Genomic DNA, 23,305 nt, shown 5'->3' on the forward strand with positions numbered 1-23,305 from the left:
AAAGAATGCTGACATGACATTTTAAACAAAACACGTTAACTGTTGCCAATCAAATGGTGAATAAGCGACTCTGTAGAGTTCATATCTTTGTAAATTTGACTGTGATGACGTCAGTGCCTCACCATCCATGAACCTCACAGCACGTCGCTGCATTTATTAAAACATTCCGTTGGTCTCATATTTTTTTTCCTACTCACAATAAGATGGAAAAAAATCAAAGAAGGTAATTGCCACTGGTCTCACATTAATACTCAAGGTCCTGTTTGTTTCTTGAATAACGTTTGTAGAGCTATATTGGGTTTCATTTGAAGCGCAGGAGGTCTCTGTCACTGCGTGGCCAAAGAGGGAATGCCTGATTGCGAAGTAGTTGCCAAGCATGTTGGTAGGCCTCAGATGCCTCTTTGTAGTCCAGGTACGTGTGCAGATCAGTCTTCCTGTGGATATACAATCGTAATACTCATTGACGCCTCAGATAATCAGGCATTTGATTTATGCAACAGTTTGCCTTTGAGGGCCATAATGACTGAAACCATATAAGGAAGTCAAGAATAATGGTCTATTCAACTATTAGTGTAATGAGGGGCTTGGCCATAAGAAAATGGTTACAGTATCACTCTTATTAATGACAAATGATAATTAGAAGATTTTAGTAAGCATCATTAAAGTTGCCATCTTTAATTTGCTTTCCACATTAAAAGATTAAATGTTATTCATTAAGCGCTTTTCAAAACAAGAACACCTTATCATCAAAACAAGAACAATAAAACTACAAATAAAATGAATATGGCAGGTCAGACCTGGCCTTGAGCTTGATCGTCAGTTACGGTATTCAATTGAGTCTTTACCTGTGCAAAACTGCACAGTTTAAACCATTTTGCTGTTTGACTGAAAACTTCTTAAATTTCAGGTGATCATTTGCAATCCGTCCTCAACACCCACTTCGAGCTCAGATTACTCCAGACCCATGTAATTTAGGAATTGACTCTTTTTTCTGATGAAAGAAGAGTAGATCTAAGGTTTTTTTACGCTGCATTGAATGTTTATGTCGTCCAACTCAACATTCTGTGGGTCCTGCAATCTGAGTGAAAATGACAAAAACCCGAGCACTGAGTGGACACATTTTTGCACATCGTCTGGCAGTGAGTGAGTTAATGTGTGCACTCCCATCAAACCACTTGACAAAAAGGTTATACAACTGTAAAGTTCAGTTGAACTGCAATAGGAGGCAAAATTGACAGACTCTCAATCTTTTCTTTTTTATGTACAATATATAAACATATTTTTGTGGAGGGGTACTCACTTCTTAGTATTGTGGCAGAGCAGGCTATTATATACTTTGTACATTTGCTATCTATTAGCTAGCTACCTAGCTGGCTATCTATTAGCTATCTGGCTGGCTGGCTAGCTGGCTATTTATTAGCTATATGGCTATATAGCTAGTTAGCTTGCTGTCTAGCTGGGTTTCTAGTAACTATTAGCTAGCTAGCATTCTATCTATTTGAGTTACTTCCAGGTTGAGTGAACACAGGTGCGTGTGGCTGCCGCTGCTCACCCGCAGAAAAACTGATCCTGTGACTGTAAAGTGGGCTTGAGAGTTTTGAAAGGCGCTTAAAAATAAAATGTGGTATTGTTATTATAACCTGTGGCACAGTATGAGAGTTGGCATTATGTTTGATGGGGACTTTGTGTTAGCATTCATTCATTGATTGATTGATTCATTGATTAATTGCCGATTCCTGAATTCAGTATTAAAGCACTAGCATTTTTCGAATTCATTGTTTTTCTACGATTTTTGCTCCTTGTACAGTACTTTAGTGATAGTTTGAAAGTTTTCTGTAATGTATTGCACCAATACATTACATGCATTGCACCCCTCTACATTGCCCTGATGTCCTCTTGCTCCTTTTCTTTGTTATTATGAAATGTACAGTAATTTGTGAAAACACTGGCGTGGCTTGAGTTATGCTTCAGGGTAAAAACTGTGAGATTATGAATGAGCCTTTGTTGTGGTACCTGAGAGAGTCAGGAAGTGCAGAAGTGTCAGTGGACGACACCAGAGACAGGAACAAATGGAAAAGTTCCAGTTTACACAGAGCAGACCTAGCGATAGACAGACAGATAAAAATGGGGGGAAAAATACACGCCTATTCATTCAGTCATTTTTCGAGCCATTTTATCCTCATAAGAGTTGTGAGGGTTGCTGGAGCCAATCCCAGACGTCGTTGGGCAGAAGGCAGCGGAACCTGGTTGCCAGCCAATCACAGGGCAGATAGAGGCAAACAACCATCTGCTCCCACACTCACAATTAGTGACAATTTAGAGTGTTCAATTAGCCTGTTGTGTATGTTTTTGGAATGTGGGAGGAAACTGGAATACTCAGAGAAAACCCACACACACCCGGGTGGAACATGCAAAATCCACACAGGGAAGCCGGACCGGGCCTTGAACCCAATGTAAGGTCTACACGCCAATCACTGGGCCACCAGGCTTCCCCTAGACACACCTAATGAAGATTATTTTTAAATTGAAGTCGTCAGATCATCAAATGTATTTTTTTAAACAAAAGTACCTACCTAGCTTTCACTGTACCCAAGGCCTTCTTGGTGACTCCGTGTTTGTAGCCGCTGGCAGTGACATCAAGTGGCTCCTCAGGCACTTTACACCAGCTGACAGCTGAAACCCAGAAACAGAGATTGCAAAGGTTCATGACTGTATGTACATGTTGAAGCTCCTGAAGATAATCCTCACAATGGTCACAGGTATGCTTAGCTGTCTTTTAGCAGTAAACAGGGACCACCCATGAACTGGTTGCTAGCCAATCACAGGACACATATATCTAAATAAGAACTTTAGGTGGCAGTCCTGATGTTTTGTGGTCTTTCGTGGTCTCCCCAAGGCCTCCTTCACAGCAATTGGACCACTCTCCTTCAAGTTCGATGAAGCTCATTTTGATCGCAAGGAGTGACTTTATACAATCTCCATCTGATCACTCTTCAAAACATTATGCTGATTTTGGACACTTTAAGTCATTTTTATTGGTGTTTTGCATTTGACTAAAAATATCAGCCTGTGTGTTTTTTGGTATTTTAGATGCTATAAAACATTCTTCTGATATTAGTAGGAAACAAAAAAATTGTGTCTGTTGTCCTTTAAGGGTCAATTTTACTCATTTCCTTTTTGTGTTGACTAAAGCACTGGATATCCTTTCCTTTTCCTTTCTTCAAAACAATTTTAAAATATCCCAATGGGATAGAAAATATGTTGTAGCTCTTTTCAAGTACAGTAAAGTCTCGTTATATCGATATCGGATATATCGATAGTCCCGGTTATATCGATACTATTTCTATGCACGCACGGAGAAAATTACATGCAAACAGGGTCTGATATATCGATAGTCCCGGTTATATCGATATTTTTTCGGACTCCCTTGAATATCGATATAACGAGACTTTACTGTATATCTATTATTTGACTGTTTTGTGGGGATACTTACATATAGGTAAAAATGACCCACAACGTGATTTTTTTATCAACATACGTAATATGAGGGTTAAATAGAGATCCAGAGGCGTTTGGTTCATTCCTTGAGTGAGAAAATCTGAGAGTTAATGCAAGATAATTCATGTCATGAGCATGACAGACACTGGCCGAAAAGCATATTGGTGTGCTGGAGCAAACTCTCTAGTCTACGGAGGGGAGACATTTTGAAATCGTGGATGAAATAATGATGGCCGTGGAGGCAAAGTTGTGGGGGATCACGAAAGAAAATTCATAGAATATTGATGAGAGTACAATAGATTTTGAGGGATTGCTCCATTGAAATAATTTACGTTCTGGTTTTTCTAACTACATTCAACAACTTGTCTGACACCTCAGATGAATACTTGATCACACTACCTGCCCCACAGGGTGTGATGCATCCTTGTCCTTTCGTGCGGTGGAGCTCTGTCTGCTGACGGCTGAAAGGAAATTCCAACTCCGAACAGAGTAAAACTGGTTGCGACACTAAGAAGCCAGCAGGAAGGTCTGATATATGGGAACATCTGAATCGCACAGGATAAACACAAGAGAGGAGCTCTTAATTAACAACGTCAATATTATTGAGAACATAAACATCGACCAACATTGTTCTGTATATGCTACACTCAAATATCAAAATCATTAGTTCAGCTCAAGAGCTCTTTAAAAAGTAAATACGGAGAACACGGCATCATGTCTATGTATATTATATGCTAAAATAAAAAAGGTACCGTATTTTCCGGTGTATAAGTAGCGCCGGAGTATAAGGCACACCCCCAATGAATGGTGTATGTTCATACTTTTTCTATATACAGTGATACCTCGGCTTACGGACTCTTTAGCTAACGAACCTTTCACCTTACGAACATTAAATTCAAACTACTACAAACTACTTTTCGGGAAACACACGGATCGCCACAATGGCTGGCGGACTAGTTTTTGGTGGAAGAACACCAAACCGCACGGTCGAACAGCGCATACGGTGGCTGGCGGACTAGTTTTCCTCATCCACTTTCTTTCAGTGCAGTCAATGCAGACGTGGTTTCTTATCGAGTGGATACTTTTGCTTTTTTGGGACTGGAAAAGACCCCACCACGGGCTAGTGTTAAAGGACAACCGACGTCTCCGGACAAGTTGTGTCCATAATTTGTAAAATGGCTTCAAATGACTTCTACTGAGCGTATTTTACAAAGATTCCACCACATATATTTTACATTTTCAGACTCGCGCTGAATATTCAGGAAGTCTTGTTTTTGAGTTGGTGACGAGTCCGTACGTGACGTCACTAAAGGACCGCCCTTCACTGTAAAAAAGACGCATTGTCGCGGTCCTTCCATCACGTCAATGTACTTTGCTGTATTTGTTTGGTCTGGGGACCTCGTGTTGCACCCAAAAGCCGCCAGAAGGCCAGAAGAGGGCGTCCAAGCGCCATATAAAGAATTTATCAGCCTGTGGAAACGGAGGTGGCCACTGGAGGTCGCCATTTTGCTAAGGGTGTTTCTGTGTTTTGGATTTGGAGGGTCATCTTTTAAAGAAAATCAAGGCTTTTGGGTGCGCCTTATACACCGGAAAATACGGTATTTGAACCAGGCATTAAATCTCACCTTGTGATCAAAGCTCTTTGCATGGCCTCGTGGCTAAAGGGGCATTTTCCTATCACCACGGTGCTAAAATAGAGCGCTTCTTGGAGGTAATGGAATAGAAGAGCACCCTGGAATCCCAGCACCCCCCAGCGAGCCATCTTATCACTGCACGAGAGAGACAGCGTTGACTCTCCCCGACCGGGCTTTAACCGCAGTAATCCGGTGTTATGGTAGCCCGTCCCCGGTTGGAGAGGATCAGCAAGGCCACCTGGCACAGACTTGGCCCCTGTCCTATGAATATCGTAGACTTGTAAATTCAGCTTGGCACAGACAATGGGGTTCACGTTTAATGGTGTACTGGTCTTCAGAATCAGTTTGTCTGTAGTTGAGGCATGTGTCTTAAGATGCGTTTCGTCAGATGGGCTCTGTGAGGGCACACCGTCACTCGTACATGAGGACAAAGGCAAGGGAATGGGCTGTTTTGATTCTTGAGAGTCGTCTGGTTTTGTCTCCTCAGGGTCATTGTCTTCTTTAGAGGGCCGCTTGGAGTCTTGTGGTGGAACATGTGCTACACCCTTTCTTTTCAGCCCTAATCCAACTTTCCTGTGTACAGTGTTCATTGATGTGATTGAAGTACACACTTGAAGCTGCCTGCAATTTGTTGGGATTATGGAGGCGTCACCACCTAGTAAACAAGAGTTGCACATAAATCAGGCAGAGGTGTTTCCTGCTTTTAAAGGCTATTGTAGTATGATAGCGATATTTGGTCAGTAATGCTTGTCTGAAAAAAACAACAATGGAAAAATTTGCACAAAATTAATGTGCAATCATTTTAACTACAGGTAACATCCGATTTACGACCGGCACAACTTACGACCACCTGCACTTACGACCACGACCGCCAGACCCTATTTTTTTTTATTATTTTTTTTTTATGCTACGCCTGGCATCGCAACGCGCTAGCAGCCCGGCAACGCGTACGACAATTTTGGCCAGCCAGCCAGCATCTCACTCTTGCATAGCAATCGACTGTGTGATGGCCCGGAGGGGGGAGTGTCCACCGACGCCGGCTGCGGTACGGCCAGGACTTGGATTGGCTAATGGCTAAGGATGCTTCTGTGTTGTCTAAGCAACGGTCTTAGGCAATAGAAGAGGTTGAAAAACGTCAGTTGATTTGGATGAACGAAAAGCAGCTAGCAGGGGACGGTGTGAGTTGAGGGTATTATCGCAGAGAAAGCACGGCAACAATAAGTGTGATAGGCAAACACATATTGGTGAATGTGTATGTATGTGCAGCATGTGGAAGAGGAGAGGAGGTGCCTGTACATATTCACAAGAAATATGTGAATAATAATATAATAATAATATAGTGGTGGAAGAAAAATGCAGTCATACAAAATAACGAAATAAACCAAAAATATCACAATAAATATAGAAACATTCGTACACACTACTTCCTACTGACAATAGGGCCTTCAAACAAAACTTACATGGTGTATGACTGGTGAAGAAGACAAAAGAAATTCCTGGCTGAAGCCTCCATTTCCCTTGTTGCATTGTCTGACAAAACACAGAGCTTCCCCTTCCGCTCACAGCTCTGTGTAACTCCTGGGTTAGATACCTACAATATACACACAAAAATATTATGTTCAATGAACTCAAATCCGGTGGTAGGATGATCGATTGCTCATCACCTCCACCTTACAACACAAAGGTTATGGGTTCGATTTTGGGTCCTAGGCTTCCTGTGCAGGCTTTTTTCTCAGATACTCCATTTTCCTCCCAAATTCCACTATAAATGATCCCTAAGTATGCTTGTGAGTGTAAATTGTTTGTTGTTTGTTTATGCATGCTCTGCGTCTGGCTGGCAACCAGATCGGTGTATATTCCGCCTCCTGATCAAAGACAGGTGGAACAGGCTGAAGAATGCCCGTAATATAAAAGCCCATGCATGACATCTATGAAACAGTCCATCAGAACTTTCTCGAATGAACATGAGGACTCTGCGTGAGCAGACGCCTTAGCGGTCATGACGAACTCATGGAATCATAGTTACATACAGGTACATAACCATTTTTTTACTATGTCCATTCGGACCACCAGGGGGCAGTATAGTAAAAATGGGATGAACAGCAAAATCATGAATGATCTCAGACATAAAACCTTTGAAGTGCTGCCTACAGATGTCTTCAAAAGCAGTCTCTTCAGAGCCATCCAAGATGTTGCAACACCTCTGAAACAGTGATAGCACATCTCCAATAGCCAGGGGCGACTGGGCATGTAGAAAGACTGATGGGTGACGTCCTTGGCACAGCTAAACAACAGCTGTTTTGATAGTGTAAATCATTTTTGCAAAAGCCCTAATAACAGACAAAAAACTGTTGAAATTAACAAAAGGTCACCGTATTGTAAATACAAAAGAAAAGGGATGGTGTAAGGACACAGGAACTCCAGATTGACTCCGGACTTCAGGGGGAGATACAGAACATAGAGAAACATAGATAATCAGGGATCAATTAGCGGTGAATAGATTCAGAGGCACCTGTTAAATGAACCCATCTCAGAAGGGATTTAACTTTAGTGAACAACTGACAACATGGAAAGGAAGATTTAACTTCGGGAGATAGTGTACTTGGTATGCTCCAGCATGAGAAGAGGTTAATTAGCCATGGTACAGATGAAAGATTGATGGCATCTTAGGCTATGTATACACTGGAGAGCATTATGGCCAATTTGTATTTTTTGTTGAATCCAATCTTTTTGTGGACGTGTTCACATTTCAAAACCAAATATGTACTGGCTACATGGGGCAATCAGAAGAAAGTCAGCTGCAAATGTGCACAGCTGTCCACATGATGGTCATGTTTTTGCTGGGAGATCATTCATACAATGTCCTTTGTGATGTTACGCTGAGGCAAACTGCCACTGCAAATTAAGTGCAAAGGTAATAAGCGGCTGCTTTTCTATCGTTGAAGATTCGGTCCTGTTCATACAGTACCCACCTGATACACCCTCTTCTGGCAATTACTTCTGCATGGCTGTCATTGAGAACATCACCTAAGCGGAGTAGAAACAAACTGTGTCACAGGAACAACATTGAAACACAGAGCTATAAACTGAAATGCCCAACACACCTACCTACCTACATAACCCACCCACCCATCTGTCCATCAATCTATCCATCCATCCATCCAATTATCCATCCATCATATGCTTGTCTGTGACTGTAAAGTGTCCTTGAGAGCTTTGAAAGGCGCATGAAATAAAATGTATTATTATTATTATAGATAGACCCACACGGGCCTGGGGAGAACATGCAAACTCCACACAGGAAGGCCGGGGCAGGATGCAAACCGGCGACCGCTGTACTGTGAAGCCGGCGTGCTAACCACTCAACTATGAGAGAGGTGGCGAGCTAGCCAGGAGTCAAACCTGGAATATTCTGAGAAAACTAAATGAATAAAATAAAAAACAACTTTCTTCTTTGTCTCTTCTCTCCCTGTCTCCAAAACAAAACAATACAGTACCTCTCATCATCACCGTTTGGTTCGGGGCCGCCACAAAAATGGACAAAATCCGACTTCAACAGACAGTTAGGACGGCGGAAAAAAATCATTGGCACCGCCCTACACACTCTCGAGGACTTGCACACTACAAGAATCCAAACTAGGGCTCGGAAAATCCTACTGGACCCTCCGCAATCTGCCCACCACCTTTTCCAGCTACTCCCCTCAGGCAGGCGCTACCGATCCATGCGCACCAAATCCAGCAGACATTTAAACAGCTTCTCCCCCCAAGCCATTAACTCTTTGAACTCTTTCAACAGTAGCCCAAATGGAACTGATTAGTGCCACTTAGCAATTTTTTGATGATGATACTAGTGCAGCGTGTTCTATCGGAAACAAATGCATTGTGTGTTCTACATACTTGGCAATAAAGATGATTCTGATTCTTGATGTCTGACAAACAGCAGCCCATTTTCCAGCAGCAAATGTGGGTCATCAGCACTGCTGGCGGTCCCCCCCCCCCCCCTCCGATTAGTTTCATATATGGACAGGGCGTTTGGGAAACCCTAAGAATTCATAATGGCCACCTCATCCCTGTTTATGCCCGATGCCAATGCTACCCCATTATCACTGGGAAACCGTCATTAGAAATTCAAAGAGTACTGGCTTGTATCTCTAGGGGCCAATTCAAGGAAGACAGCAATAACAATCCAACATACCTTTAGGGCTCATGGCAGTCTGTCCAATACACTTTGTCCCAGTTCCAAGGGAAACAACTTCTTTTGTAACTAAAAAATAAACAAAAAAAATGGGAGAAATAAATGTGAGCCATGTATTGAAAATACCTGAAAATATACAAATGAGAAAATAAAATCAGAAAAACAAGATTATCTTTTTCAGCAAATTAAATTGATGGAGCCACAAAGTCAATGTCAAAGTCAAAGTCAGCTTTATTGTTAAATATGCTAATATGCATGACATACAGCACAGATGAAATTAATGTCCTCTCGGACCCAGCGGGCAAGGCATGCAAGGCACTTATAACGTGGCTAAAAAGACATACAATTGACAACAGACAATACATGTAATTTCTGAATGTAAAGTGAGGTAGTGTCGTCTGGAAAGTGAGGTACTGACGTATGTAAAGTGAGGAAGTGACATATATAAAGTGACGTAATGTAGTAATGCAAAAACAAACAACAAGAAAGGGTTGAAGTGAGGTCTTGCAGAAAAAAAATGAGAAAAAACAAAAAAAATAGAGTTCAGGATGATAGTACAGCATGTAGCATGTACTCAGAAGACAGAAGATTTCTGTTCAGGTTTAGCAAAACATTTGCATGACTGTTTTGGAGTGGTCAAAACAGAAGAAGGAGGCATAAAACACTGCGAGACTAATAAAGGCAAATCCAATTCAATCCAATCCAATCCAAAAAGTCCCTTATGTGGATATTGAGGAGTTGGCGCTCATCAGTAAAAATAAAAAAAAATAAGTGCATCACAATAAAACTCCGATTTAAAGTTCAGCAAAAAAATATTGCCTTTAGTTCAAAAAACCTGGTACATTGCACTTAAAGGACAACCGACATCACTTTTTTGTTTTTTAACTGACATCAGAAAAACGTTTGATAGCATCTAAAACACCCAAAATACGCAGTATGATATTTTTAGTCAAATGCAGAACACCAATAAAAATGGCTTAAAGTGTCCAAAATCTGCAAAAAATCGAGCTGCGAATTGGGCATTTTCAGAAAGTCCCGCCCCCAGTTTGTGACGTCACGCCAAGACGTATTGCATTGCTGGAGAATCCAAACAATGGCTTTAGATTCGGAGAATATGCTTTCTTGTTACACATCCAGTTATGAATATGATTCAAATAGTTCTGAAGAGGAAAGAATACATGTTTTCAATCGATTAAAGAATTTATTCCATGCCATTTTGAGGCAACATTGGGGCAACAATGGATCATCAGAAAAGAGGCACAAAATGGCGACCTCCCGTGGCCACCTCCGCTTCCACAGGCTGATAAATTCCTTATATGGAGCTTGTACTCCCTCTTCTGGCGGCTTTTGGGTGCAACACGGTTCTCAGACCAAACATGTACAGCAAAATACATTGACGTGGTGCAAGGACGCTACAATGTGTCTTTTTTACGGTCAGGAGGCGGCCCTTTCATGACGTTACGTACGGACTCGTCACCAACTCAAAAACAAGACTTCCTGAATATTCAGAGCGAGTCTTAAAACGTAAAAAATAGCTATATGCGGTGGAATCTTCTTAAAATATGCTCAGTAGAAGTCATTTGAAGACATTTTACAAATTATGGACACAACTTGTCCGGCGACGTCGGTTGTCCTTTAAACTGATAATGGGAGGTTTATGTTACAGTGGGGATGACGGCACACTTGGACAGTCTGCATTGGTGTAGCTGGATGGATGGGTGCTGAAGGATCGGGAGAGGGAAGCATCGATGCAGAGCATAGATTGAGAGTCGCTGCTTGAAAATGAAATTGATTTAAATCGGACTGGAGAAATGAACCAATATCTTTCTTTCCCCAATGGATTCGACAGCTTCTTGTTGACTCTGAAACGTTGCTTGCATCTTCTGAGCACGATGTCTCTGATCCACTGGTGAAAAGAGACTTTGGTTCTCTCCTCTTTCATCTCAAACTGCTTTAAAACACAAGGCATATGAGGGAAAGTAGTTCGGATTGCACGACTTTCCATATTTTATGTTATATGTTGCATCCATCAATTTTCCACTGCTTATCGACATAAAGGCACTGAGTCAGGGGGGCAATAAGTATGCTCACAACTCCAGAGCGAAAGAGAGTCCAACCCCTCTTGAGAAAACTAGTACCAGAACCCAGGCCATCTATGAAGGGAAGTCTCACTATATCCAGTTGGAACTTCTCTACCTCGCAAGTGAGGTGACATTCCACGTCCTGAGAGCTAGCTTCTGTAGCTGATGATTGGACTGAAAGGGTCCCCGCCTTTGGCTGCTGCCCAGCTCACACTGCACCCAACCTATTTGGCCCCTCCCATGGGTAGTGAGCCCATGAGAAGGGGGACCCACATGGCCTCTTCGGGCTGAGCCACGTGGGCTTAGGTCCAGCCACCAGGCGCTCGTCATGTCTGGCTCTATTGGTGGGCCCTGTCCATCCGCGTCCGAGCAAGGGAAACTCAGATTCATTTATGTAATCCATCATCAGTGGTCTGTTTAGCCAGACTTTGTCTGGTCCTTCACCTAGTAACGGTTTGCCTTGGGTGACCCTGCCGGATACATGAAGGCCCCAACAACGTAGCTCATAGGATTATTAGGACACACAAGCCCCTCCACCACCGTAAGGTGCCGGCTCACGGAGGGTCCGTATTTTTCGCTATAGAAGCCAAAAGCCTTAATTGTCTTAAAAAATAAAATAAAATCACCCTGCGCCTTATATGTGAAGTAATATTGAGCGACAACAGTCAACAGAGACAACAGAGACAACAGTCTCGCAACAACTGTCAGGAGCCACCGACTCCATTTTCCCCCGTAGTAGTGTTTAACCCCAGCCACTACTGTAGTGCCTTATGTGGTGTGCCTTCTACACGGAAAACGTTTATACATTTATATATTATATTTGGAAAACGTTTTAAATTCATTGAAGGAGCGCTTTATATTCCCGTGCACCTTATATATGGGTCATGGGTTGTGTTTATTATTTTACTGAATGTTAACTGCTTTGTAAAGCACTTTGTTACAGCTTCCACTGTTGTCAATGTGCTATATAAATCAGGATATATTATATAGCATTGTATTGTCGTTTCATTGATTCACTCATTCACAAAAAATTGCAAAATTATGTGACACTGTCATGATCTGGTTGGCGACCAACGGGTGGCGCTGTCGGCCCCGCCTGCACCTGCACAGGTGCTGGTCGTCCCGATCAGTGGCAGACTGGCACGCTCGGATTGGCGACCAACGGGTGGCGCTGCCAGCCCTGCCTGCTGCCTCGCAGGTGCTGGTCGTTCCCAATCAGTGACAGTTAAAAGGACTCCCGGCACAACCATTCGGTGTTGGGTCATTTTATGCTTTGTATTGTATGCATTGTGTATGCATCGTGTATGCATCGTGTATGCTGTGCATGTGTTTGTTTCATCTTGGCAGACTTTTACTATTGGTCTTTATTTGATACTTTGTTTATCTGTTTGAATTACTTTTATGTTTTGGATTTTGTTCCTGTTGACTTTATTTTAATACAATTTCTTAAACACAACCTGCTGCTTGCTCCTGCCTGCCTTTTGGGATCCACATCTGCCATCATCACCTCACAAACCGTGACAGACACAAAGCATACAAGTAAAACAAAGCAAAACTAATAGTCAGACATTGTTCATGATTATCAGGGCTCATGTGGGGGGGACGGGGGGGCAACAACAAAAAATTATCAGTCAGAAAAATGTCTTAATCACAAGCACACAAGTGCAGGCATACACAATGCATTCACATGCACACACACACGCGCACGCACGGACACACGCACGCGGACACACGCACACACACACACACACACACACACACACACACACACACACACACACACACACACACACACACACACACACACACACACACACACACACACACACACACACACACACACACACACACACCTTTATCTGATTTTCCACATTCGCTGATTTTCACCACAGCAGCAAGGGAGGTCCATTCTCTGCCCGGTTCGGGCTTTCCTCTTCGGGGCAGCTCGTTGAAACGTTCATAACATAATTTAGCAATTTCATCAGCGGTAACCATGGCTTGTAAAGTTAGTTTCATGTGAATTAAAATGTGGTTAGGTGATGCATTGTGATCAATAAGAAATTACCTATAAGATAATGTTTCTTGTCTTACTTTTTCACTTGATAATTGCACAACCACCGAAAACGGTAGGAACATAATCTAACGACTTCCGGGGCAGGCGATGTTAAGCTTTTCACAATAAAAGGATTTAGAGTTAACGTTTTAATTAAAGAAAACAAATTAACCTTCCGGGAGTACACTTTGCGTCTTTAAAATGTGTAATGACATCACGCACAGTGAATAAAAACACCAGGGTTTAGAGAGTATAATTTGGCCGGACGATCGATGTTTGACAACAACATTGACAGTGTGATATAGGGACCGTCCACAAATAATCGTGTTAGGATGATTGCGGGTGAACGCTGGCGCGTATGGCTGCTGCTGCTCACCCACAGAAAAACGTATCCCGTGAATGTGAAGTGACCTTGAGAGTTTTGAAAGGTGCTTATAAATGATGAAATTTATTATTATTATTATTATTATTATTATTATTATTATTATTATTATTATTATTATTATTATTATTATTATTATTATTATTAATATTAATATTAATATTATTATTAGGCGGCCCGGTAGTCGAGTGGTTAGCACACTGGCTTCACAGTGCATAGGTCGCCGGTTCGCGTCCCGGTCCGGCCTCCCTGTGTGGAGTTTGCATGAGGAATAAGCGGTACGGAAAATGAGATTATTATTATTATGGGGCTTCTTTCTTCTTTTCCTTTCGACTTTTCCCGTCAGGGGTTGCCACAGCGAATCAGTGTCATCTATCTTCATACACAATCTTCTGAAACAACCCTCTGTAATGCAGAGGGTTGTGTCAGTAAGGGCATCCGGCGTAAAAGCTTGGCCAAAACAAACATGCGAATCAAACCTCTGAAGATAGAGGACACTGACATTCGTCGTGGTGACCCCTTGAAGGGAAAAGTCGAAAGGAAAAGAAGATTTTATTTTGTATTATCTCAGACACCTCTAACATTGAGGGATATTAATTTCAAAGAACAAATAGGCTATGGGTTGTGGCCGAAAGACCAAGCAGCCGAAATTAGTTTCCTCCACAGAGATAAGGTGAGAAGTTTGGTCATCCGGGAGGGTTTAGAATCGAGCCGCTTTGCTCCACAGCTTGAAGAGACAGATGATATGGCTCAGGCATCTGATTAGGATATCTCCTGAACACCTCTCTGGTGAGGTGTTCCGGGCATGTCCTGGAATAGCTGGAAGAAGGGAGAGGGAAGTCTGGGCTTCTATCTAAAGCTGTTGGCCACTTTACACAACCCCAGATAATCTGTAGAAAATGGATGGATGGACGGATGGATGGATGGATTGGGGGTGGGTGGATGGATGGATTAAAAAAGTAAAAGCAGTACTACTAGTAGTTAGGGAGCATAAACAATCATAACTAAAATAGATACAGAGAAAGTTTTAATGTATTTATTCTACTTTGTGATACTGTATATCAAAAGGTGAAGTGTAAACTTTGTTCTAAAGAACTTGGGTGCCAAAAGAACACCCTTTCCTGAACAAAAATGAATGAAAGGTGTGTCTTCTTCCTTGTTTATGTCTCAGTGTCTAAAATATAGCAATTATTCTTCCAAGTAACACATGCGCATTCATTCACATTACAACTCCCTGGAGTTTTTATGGAGGTGGATTAGGTAGGGCTAACAACGAAAAATAGTATCACGTTGGTTTTATCTCAGAATTCTGACTTTATTATCCTCAGAATCCTGACTTTAATCTAAAAATTCAAACTTTAAAGTAAGAATTCTCACTTTCATGTCTGAATTCTGAGATAAAAGTGAGTCTTGCCAATTTTTTTTCTTTGTTGGCCCTAATCCTATTCTCAAATCAAATCCATGCTGTCCATCAAATCCATGCTATCATTTTAATCACTCTCTCTGTCATGACATTTATTTCATGATAATAATAATTGCTGGATCGAATTCCTGTTTCTCATCTGGTTCGGAGTTCAATGAAGTTTTGTGATGAAATACCAGCGGGGACGATAGATGGTGAACAGAAAAAACTACTTTATTCTCGTAAAACAAAAGGAGCACATCTCTCGTCGGAGCGGGAAGCCAAGAGGACCGAAGCCCGCCTCTTCCAACGAGTTTAAACTCACACAGCAGCGATCTGTTGTCCAATCAGCTACGGACAAGTATTAGAAGTCACACAGCAGCGATCTGTTGTCCAACTATTTGGAAGTCACATTAGACTGAAAATTGATGCTTGTTACATTCTGCTTTGGCAACTATTCAACTAATAAGCTTCATAAATTCATGTAAATTAAACTAAACATGCAATAAAATAATATGTACTAAGCTAAACGTGGAATGATGTTTACTAATTTAAGCATGAAATAACATATGTTTACTAATGTGTATAAGCACTCTATCATTCCCTCCTGTTGCACATTTAAACATCAATACATTTCCAAAATGGTTTTCATGCATGCACGTCATACTAACTGCACAGGGAACCATTTTTTTTTTTTTACCATGGAGAAGGTGAAAAACCTCTGTGGGGCTGTCAAAAGGTCCAAAACCATTCTATTTTGCAGCACCAATTGTCTAATTGCTGCAATTTCGGTGTTCTGCATTTCATCCACTTTCAAGCTGGCATTTTCAAACACTTGAAATCTGTAATCAATTGTTTCAATTCGTAGCATGTTTTAGCCACTCCAATTTGTGGAAAAAGAGCTAACATTACCTTACTACCCGTGCTATGGTGTTTAAATTGTTCTGGAACATCAGTTCCCCAGATCGAATCATGGGGCTTAAACAATACTGTTCTTTTCACATGATGGTGCACTGGACGACTGGTAATGATGAGAGTATTGTCAGTTACCGTAACAGGTGCGCACAAACCGTAGGCTCGCGGAGAAATAAAAGAATATACTTTCCAACCGCATAACCACCAAAGATGTGAAGATACGGTCAAAACGGTGACACTAGTGTTTAACGGTAGCACATATAAACATCTGTATAAGTTTTGACCCGTACTGAATATTGCAACGCATACTGGTAATCTCAACCAGTTATCGGTCCTAACCTGATTTTCAGTTTCCAAAATGGTATCTAAACTTGGAACAATCTCTCCTCTCGAAGCATTGCGAAGAACCGGAAAATGTTGATCAGGTTTATGCGAATATATTAACATATATGCAGCTCGAGCCATCTTATCTCCTAATACCTTTGAATGCACGCGTTGTTGTGTCACAGAATGAGGCATATAAGAGCATACAAAACAATTACTTTTCCTATTTTGTTTAGCAATTAGTGTAGCATAACGATACCACGTGTTTGATAACAATGATTCCAGTCATGTTTTTCTCCTGCAAACGGTTGATATAATGCATCCATGACACCTGAATTTTGGGCCTTTTTGTCAGGTGTTTCCATCCAGGCTGTCAGTTTGATATGTGGTTCATGCTGGAAAGGTGATGTCGCGACTGGTGATGTCACAGATGACATGATGCATATAGTTACGGGAAAACCAGTGTGATGTTCATGAAAATCAGGACAGAGTCTCAAGTCCATGCATCTGCAGCATCATGAGTTATGATGGCAAGTTGGATATCTGTCATTGTGCCAGTTCCAGTTCCTAACCAGTTCCCTCGAGCTATCTTGACGACAGTTCGTTTTGCTTCTTGGGCACAGCTATCTTGAACCCATTCTGTGTTGGGCTTAGAATGGACCACAACGGAATCTCAGCCAGTGGTCCAAGCCTTCCCCAACTTGATACGAGCGTACCAAGACTCTTGAGGATAATTGCTTCCGTCTTGTCGTGCTTCGTTCACGAAGGGGACATGACACAATTCCTGCAGCCTCTAATGGAAAGCAGGCTACAGGATGTGCCATGTTTGGAGACTTATCTGACGTTGTTGGATGTAATAGTGGAATTTCACAGGCTGGTGGAGTGTGGGGCTCCACGTGTATCATCTGGATTGCCCCCACAAATCCGTACAGCGAGATGATGTGGACCAAACCCATAGCTATTGAGTAGTTTAGTTCCGACTCTCTTCCACCTGCTCAGGATCTGGTTGGTGAACGATCTTGCAATGGCTTTGATGCACCCAGGTGGCTCTTTCGGCGATCTTGATGGCAGTTGGCGTTGTGATAAGCACGGTGAATGGCCCCCTCCCACTTTGGTGCAGACCAGGTCTTCCTCTTGATTGCCTTGATCAGCACCTGGTCTCCGGGGCGCAGCAGCCTCTGTTCCTGTGGAGGGAACAAAGAGGACTGCGGCAGTACACATGCTGACTGGCCCTCTTTCGTTGTAAACATTTCACACAACCATTTTGCCAACAAAGCGCCTGGATCTGATTCATTCTCTTGCCAGGGCACACCTTCCTATAATGGGAGGATGAAAGGTCTGCCATGCAAGATCTCAAAAGGCGTTAAGCCGTTATTAGTGGGCGTTATTCTCATATATAATTTAACCAAAAACAGACATTCAGGCCATGGTTTGCCTGTTGTCTCCATCGTTTTTCCGAGTCGATGTTTTATCGTACCATTCGTTCTTTCAACTAATCCTGCACTCTGTGGATGATATGCACAGTGGTTCTTTAATGTAATACCTAAATGTTCGGAAATTTTGGTTATTACGTCATTGACAAAATGTGGCCCATTATCACTCCAAATTATTCTTGGTATGCCATGTTCTCGAATAATATGTTTGCATAATGCTTTAGCAACGGATAATGCGTTGGATTTCTTTGAAGGAACGATTTCTACCCATTTGGTGAATGAATCAATTAGCACCAAACAGTATTTATAAGAACCACTTGTGCTCAGTTCAATGAAATCCATGTGGACCACTTCAAAGGGGTGTGACCCATGTGGAAATGTTCCTCTTTTTGGTCGCATATTACCCTGTGGATTATGTTTACAGCATATCAAACAACTCAGACAAAGGTTTTTTGCATATGAGTTGAAACCTCTGCTTAAATGGAATACCTTTCCTGCTATAAACACCATCCCTTCTGTTGATACATGTGACCTACCATGGCTCAACCGTGCCACCATAGGAAACATGTTTCTCGGTAAACATGGTTTATTGTCTATTTTATACAGCCCATCAACTAGCTTAGCACCATCGGCCAGCCACAGATCTTTTTCGGATTTTGTGGTTAACGCTTGCATATCCTTCAAAACTTGTGTGGGCACTAATTCACGTGTCTCTTGATTTACTAGATGTAGTTGATTTACTGTCTGTAAAAATCGTCACTGTTTTCCCTTCTGCCCATTTGCACGCTTCAGTCAATGCAACAATTTCTGCTCCTTGCGCTGAATACGTGTTTGGTAATGAACCGTCAGCAATGATTTCAACGTCGGTTACAACAGCATAACCTACCCTGTTAGCCCCTGCATCTGACCTAGACGCAGAGCCGCCAACGTACAGGTGGATGCTGTCAGGTAAGGGTGTGTCTTTCAAGTCTGGTCGTGGTTTGCAGTTCTCATTTATTCTGTCAACGCATGAATGTGGTTCTCCGTCAACAGGTAGAGGTACAAGTGTCGCCGGGTTAATGCTATTGCACCTCTCAACGGTTATGTGTGCTTGTTCCAGCAAAGTTGTCATGATAGACAAATGTCGTGCTGATGACAAGAAAGTAATTTCCTGTAATCAATAAGTCAATCGAGTGTTGTACCATCAGTGTTGTGGGATGGAAAAGTACAAGTTCAGCTGACGACTGAACTGCCAACGCTGCGGCACACACTGCTCTAACACACGCTGGAAGAGCTGCAGCCACTGGATCCAGTCTTTTAGAATAAAATGCAACTGGTCTCAGCTTCTGTCCATGTTTTTGTAACAAGACTGAAGTCATGTATTTGTCTTTGCAGTCAACTGTTTCAACAAAAGGTTAGTCATAGTCAGGCAAAGCCAAAACACTCTGTAATGCCCTCTTCAGTTCACTGAATAGTCTTTCAGTGACATTTCGTCTTGGTATATGAGTGTCAATAATGGTTGAGTGACTTGTGCATAATGCGGAATCCAAGTTCTGCAATAGTTACACAGTTCCAAAAACATCATCATCTGTTTTTTTCGTCATAGGTCTGGGAACCTGCAAAATTGCCTGTTTTCTTTTGGTTGTCAACTGTCTTCCCCTTCTTGACAAAAGATGTCCTAGAAAAACAACTTATTTTTGGCAAAACTGTAACTTATCCAAAGAAGCTTTGTACCTGTATTCGCTAAATATTGGAACAAAGCTATTGATACAGTTTTGTTCTCGTCTTCAGTCGGTGAAGCAATTAAGATGTCGTCAACGTACAAAAGAATCTGAGAAGTCTCAGGATGTTTAAAATCAGCAATACACGAAGACATTTCCTGTGAAAAAATTGTAGGGCCCTGTGGCAATCTTGTATATGTATATTTTTTCCCATTAAATGTAAATCCGAACCAATGACGTGAATTTTTGTGCAACGGAATGGAGAAAAAAAGCATTGCTCAAATCAATTACTGTAAACCATTTTTTGTCAGGTTTTAAACTGTTCAATAATGTGTGTGGGTCTGGCACACACGGAGCACGCACTTGTATGGATTTATTTATCTGTCGCAAATCATGCACCATTCTCCAAACCCCAGATTCAACTTTTTTAACAGGAAATATCGGTGCATTACATTCATAAGTTGGGTCTTCAATCAAAATACCAGCCTTCACCATATCCCGTATTACAGGAGTGATGCCAATAATAGCATCCTGTTTTAATGGATATTGTTTAAGTCTTGGTCGATAATTCGTTTTAGGCAACACTTCGACTGGTTTTGCTGTTTTAAGTAAGCCCACATTTGTTTTTCCCAATGACCAAAGGATGGCAGGGACATCTGGAAAGTCCTCAGCCACTAGAGTGGCCCTTAGTCATGTTTCTAATGAATCAACCTTTACTGGTCAACTACGAAGGACTCCAGAAGGTTAACTTTTCTGGGTTTGTACCCTTCTTCTGTTGGTATTAAAGCTATTTGTAGTTGTTGTAACAGGTCTCTCCCCAACAAATTTATAGGACAATCTCCACTCAAGACCACAGTGACCATGTATGGAGTTAGTCCCTCATCTAAATTTTTTATTGGCTTAGAAATAGGTAACAATGTCACTTTCCCATCTGCTGATACCACAGAAATTTGTTGTTGACTCGGAATGACACCTGGAATGGTGTCTCTTAACACTGATCTGCATGCACCACTATCGCAAAGAAATTTGACATCCTTTTTCCCGATTTTTAGCCAATAATAAAGTTTTTCGTTTTCTGGCAAAGTCAAGGCAAATACATTTGTCAAATCCAAGATTTCAACTGGTTTCATTGATCCCCATTTCCCACTGTTATGACTGTTGTCATCAGTGTCGAAATGGGGTTCCGCACGTCAATTTGAATGTTTTGTTTTTTGTCCTTCATCATATTGTGTGTTGTATGGTGGAGGTCTGTAAGGTTTCCCATGTTTCCTTTGCGGTGTACTTTTCCTTTTGCAGTGTCGAGCAATATGCCCTACACTGCCACAATTGCAGCATCGATCGCTGGGCGGCAACCGTCTCTTCACCCGATCTTGGTACAACACGTTCTCCATTATGCCACCCATGGCAGATGCCATCACATGTTTCATCGATGACCCTACACCATTTCCCCACTTTTTTCTCACCTGGGCATGTATAGCCCACTCCATGAGATCAACCAACCTTCCAGTCCGTTGTTGGACATAATGTTTGCGAATGAAATCCCCAATTTCCGGCGTCAAATTCTGGAGAAATGTTTGCTTAAATTGGTTAACATATATGGAATCCTCATCAGCAGATTCAGGAATACAGCAGTGGTTCCGAAAAAACACTTTCAAAGCGTCCCCTGAAAGTACAGTAAAGTCTCGTTATATCGATATTCAAGGGAGTCCGAAAAAATATCGATATAACCGGGACTATCGATATATCTGACCCTGTTTGCATGTAATTTTCTCCGTGCGTGCATAGAAATAGTATCGATATAACCGGGACTATCGATATATCCGATATCGATATAACGAGACTTTACTGTATTTACATCTTCTCCACGCAACTGTCTACATTGTTGAATCATGCCAAAGTTTGGTGATTTTTTCCATAATTCCCGGATGTTCTCACACACCATCCTGCGTTGGGCTGTCACCTCCTCATACGTCATGTTTGATCCCGTTGAAGTCTTACCAGTGTATCACCCTTTCACACGATTCCAATGATGCCCCAAACACCTCCTGAGAACCTTCAGTGTTTCTTGCCCATTCAGCTGATAAGAAGCACATAATTCCTCAAAATTCTCAGTCCAGTTTTCCGCATTCTCGACAAAATCACCTAATCCTTTGCACGCTTCAGCTACGTGACTGTCACACCAAGGTCGCTGCTCTTCTTGAGAGCAGCAAGGGAGGGGGAGAAGGAGGAGGAGGGGGGCTGAGGCGTCCGCTCAGGGTATCCCGCAGCCCCTCCCCCACGCTTCCCATGGGGGTGTTCTGCAGTTTGAAACAATGGCTGCTTTCTATCTGCCACGAGGACCGTTTTTTTTACTGGGACGTGCAACAGATGAAGCAATAGTTTCATCGTCAGAGCTCACTTTGGAAGTCATCGCGACCATTGCTTTCGCCTCTTTTTTAATCCAGTTTACCTCTAGCTCATGCTCTCTAATCTGTGCTTGTGCAAGCCATTTTTCACAAGCCAAAATCACATCACGAATCTTTTGTAGAGGCCTGACAACCGCAGATGCCTCCTGGAGCTTCAAACGAAACATAATGGCTGAACTTGCAAAGCACCAGAAAATTCACCATGCTGCATCCATTTCTTACAGTAAAGTTCACATCCTGGGAACTTTTTAGTCATAAATTCAATATCCCGATGAATTTGAGCTTTTTTTGAAAAGATTGCACCCATTTTCTCAAATCCCGCAATTCACCAACAATTTGCTCCTGTCAACTCTTTTCCAATAAGGCACACAGTGTTAACTCAAACACAAAGAAGACACCCGCTGTGTCTATTCTCCAGCCATGAGACGCACTAACACACACACACACACACACACAATGAATGCACATACACACACGCGCACACACTCACTTATGGCTCAAATGACTCCCGCCCCCACATTACTTTGTTCAAGATCTTTGTGAGACAAAGAAACTTTCGTAGTTCACCACTTTAGCACAGGTCAACCAAAATGAATGCATTAATATCACAGAGAATCTACAATCGATTGCAGCTGCATTTTAAATAACACATAACGTCTGGATCAAAATTTAAAAATCTTTCAATTTTCCAATTTCTTCTCCAGCCCTCGCGCTCAGTGAATTCCAGGAGTCCACCTCTTGTGAATATTATTATTAGAATTCTACCGGTCTTATACTACTTCCGCCGGAGGCGTGGAAAACCAGACATATCTCTATCCATATATTAGCATCGAACAGTCGCACGCATCATGCGCCTTGGGCCCGACCTTATGGAGACCCACCGTGGTCAAAATCATCAGAAATAGACCCAGAATCAGACCCAGGATCAGAATCAGATGATAATATCCAAAAAGTCGTGTTACTAGCCCCCAGACATGTGGATTAACATGAATAGGATAGCCTCTGGCCATAACGTATCCCACAATACATTCAAACAATGGCTGCTGCGTGCTAGCGCGTCACCCACCTTGTGAACATCGTCGAACACAGCTGTATTTTCAGTCAGTCAGAATGCCGAGGAGCCCCACCGCGCCGACTTCTCTTTCGGCTCTCGTTTTTCCAGTCAACGAACAGGTGTCGCCGAGGGAACGATACCCCCGTCTCTTGTGTAGAATTCACAAGCAGACGCCGCCAGGAGCAGAAAGCTCCCATCTCTCGTCAACTGAGGCACACAGGCGAGCACT

The 23,305-nt window shown here is 42.2% G+C and overlaps 1 protein-coding gene across 1 annotated transcript; it reads right to left on the reverse strand.

Annotated features, from left to right (window-relative positions):
• Positions 1–82: 82 nt before the first annotated feature.
• LOC148898407 (tRNA-specific adenosine deaminase 1-like) lies at positions 83–13,529 on the reverse strand. The gene is made up of 9 exons (XM_088997594.1): positions 13,262–13,529; positions 9,328–9,396; positions 8,105–8,159; positions 6,593–6,723; positions 5,124–5,787; positions 3,898–4,043; positions 2,574–2,673; positions 2,014–2,100; positions 83–434 (listed from the first exon to the last, which is right to left on the reverse strand). The coding sequence occupies exons 1-9, from the start codon at positions 13,422–13,424 to the stop codon at positions 302–304; spliced, it is 1,548 nt and encodes a 515-aa protein (XP_088853720.1). The 5' UTR covers positions 13,425–13,529; the 3' UTR covers positions 83–301.
• Between the last annotated feature and the right edge of the window lie 9,776 nt (positions 13,530–23,305).

This window comes from Hippocampus bargibanti, linkage group LG05, assembly GCF_051943395.1.
Source record: "Hippocampus bargibanti isolate YZ-2025 linkage group LG05, ASM5194339v1, whole genome shotgun sequence".
Taxonomy (NCBI): Eukaryota; Metazoa; Chordata; class Actinopteri; order Syngnathiformes; family Syngnathidae; genus Hippocampus; species Hippocampus bargibanti.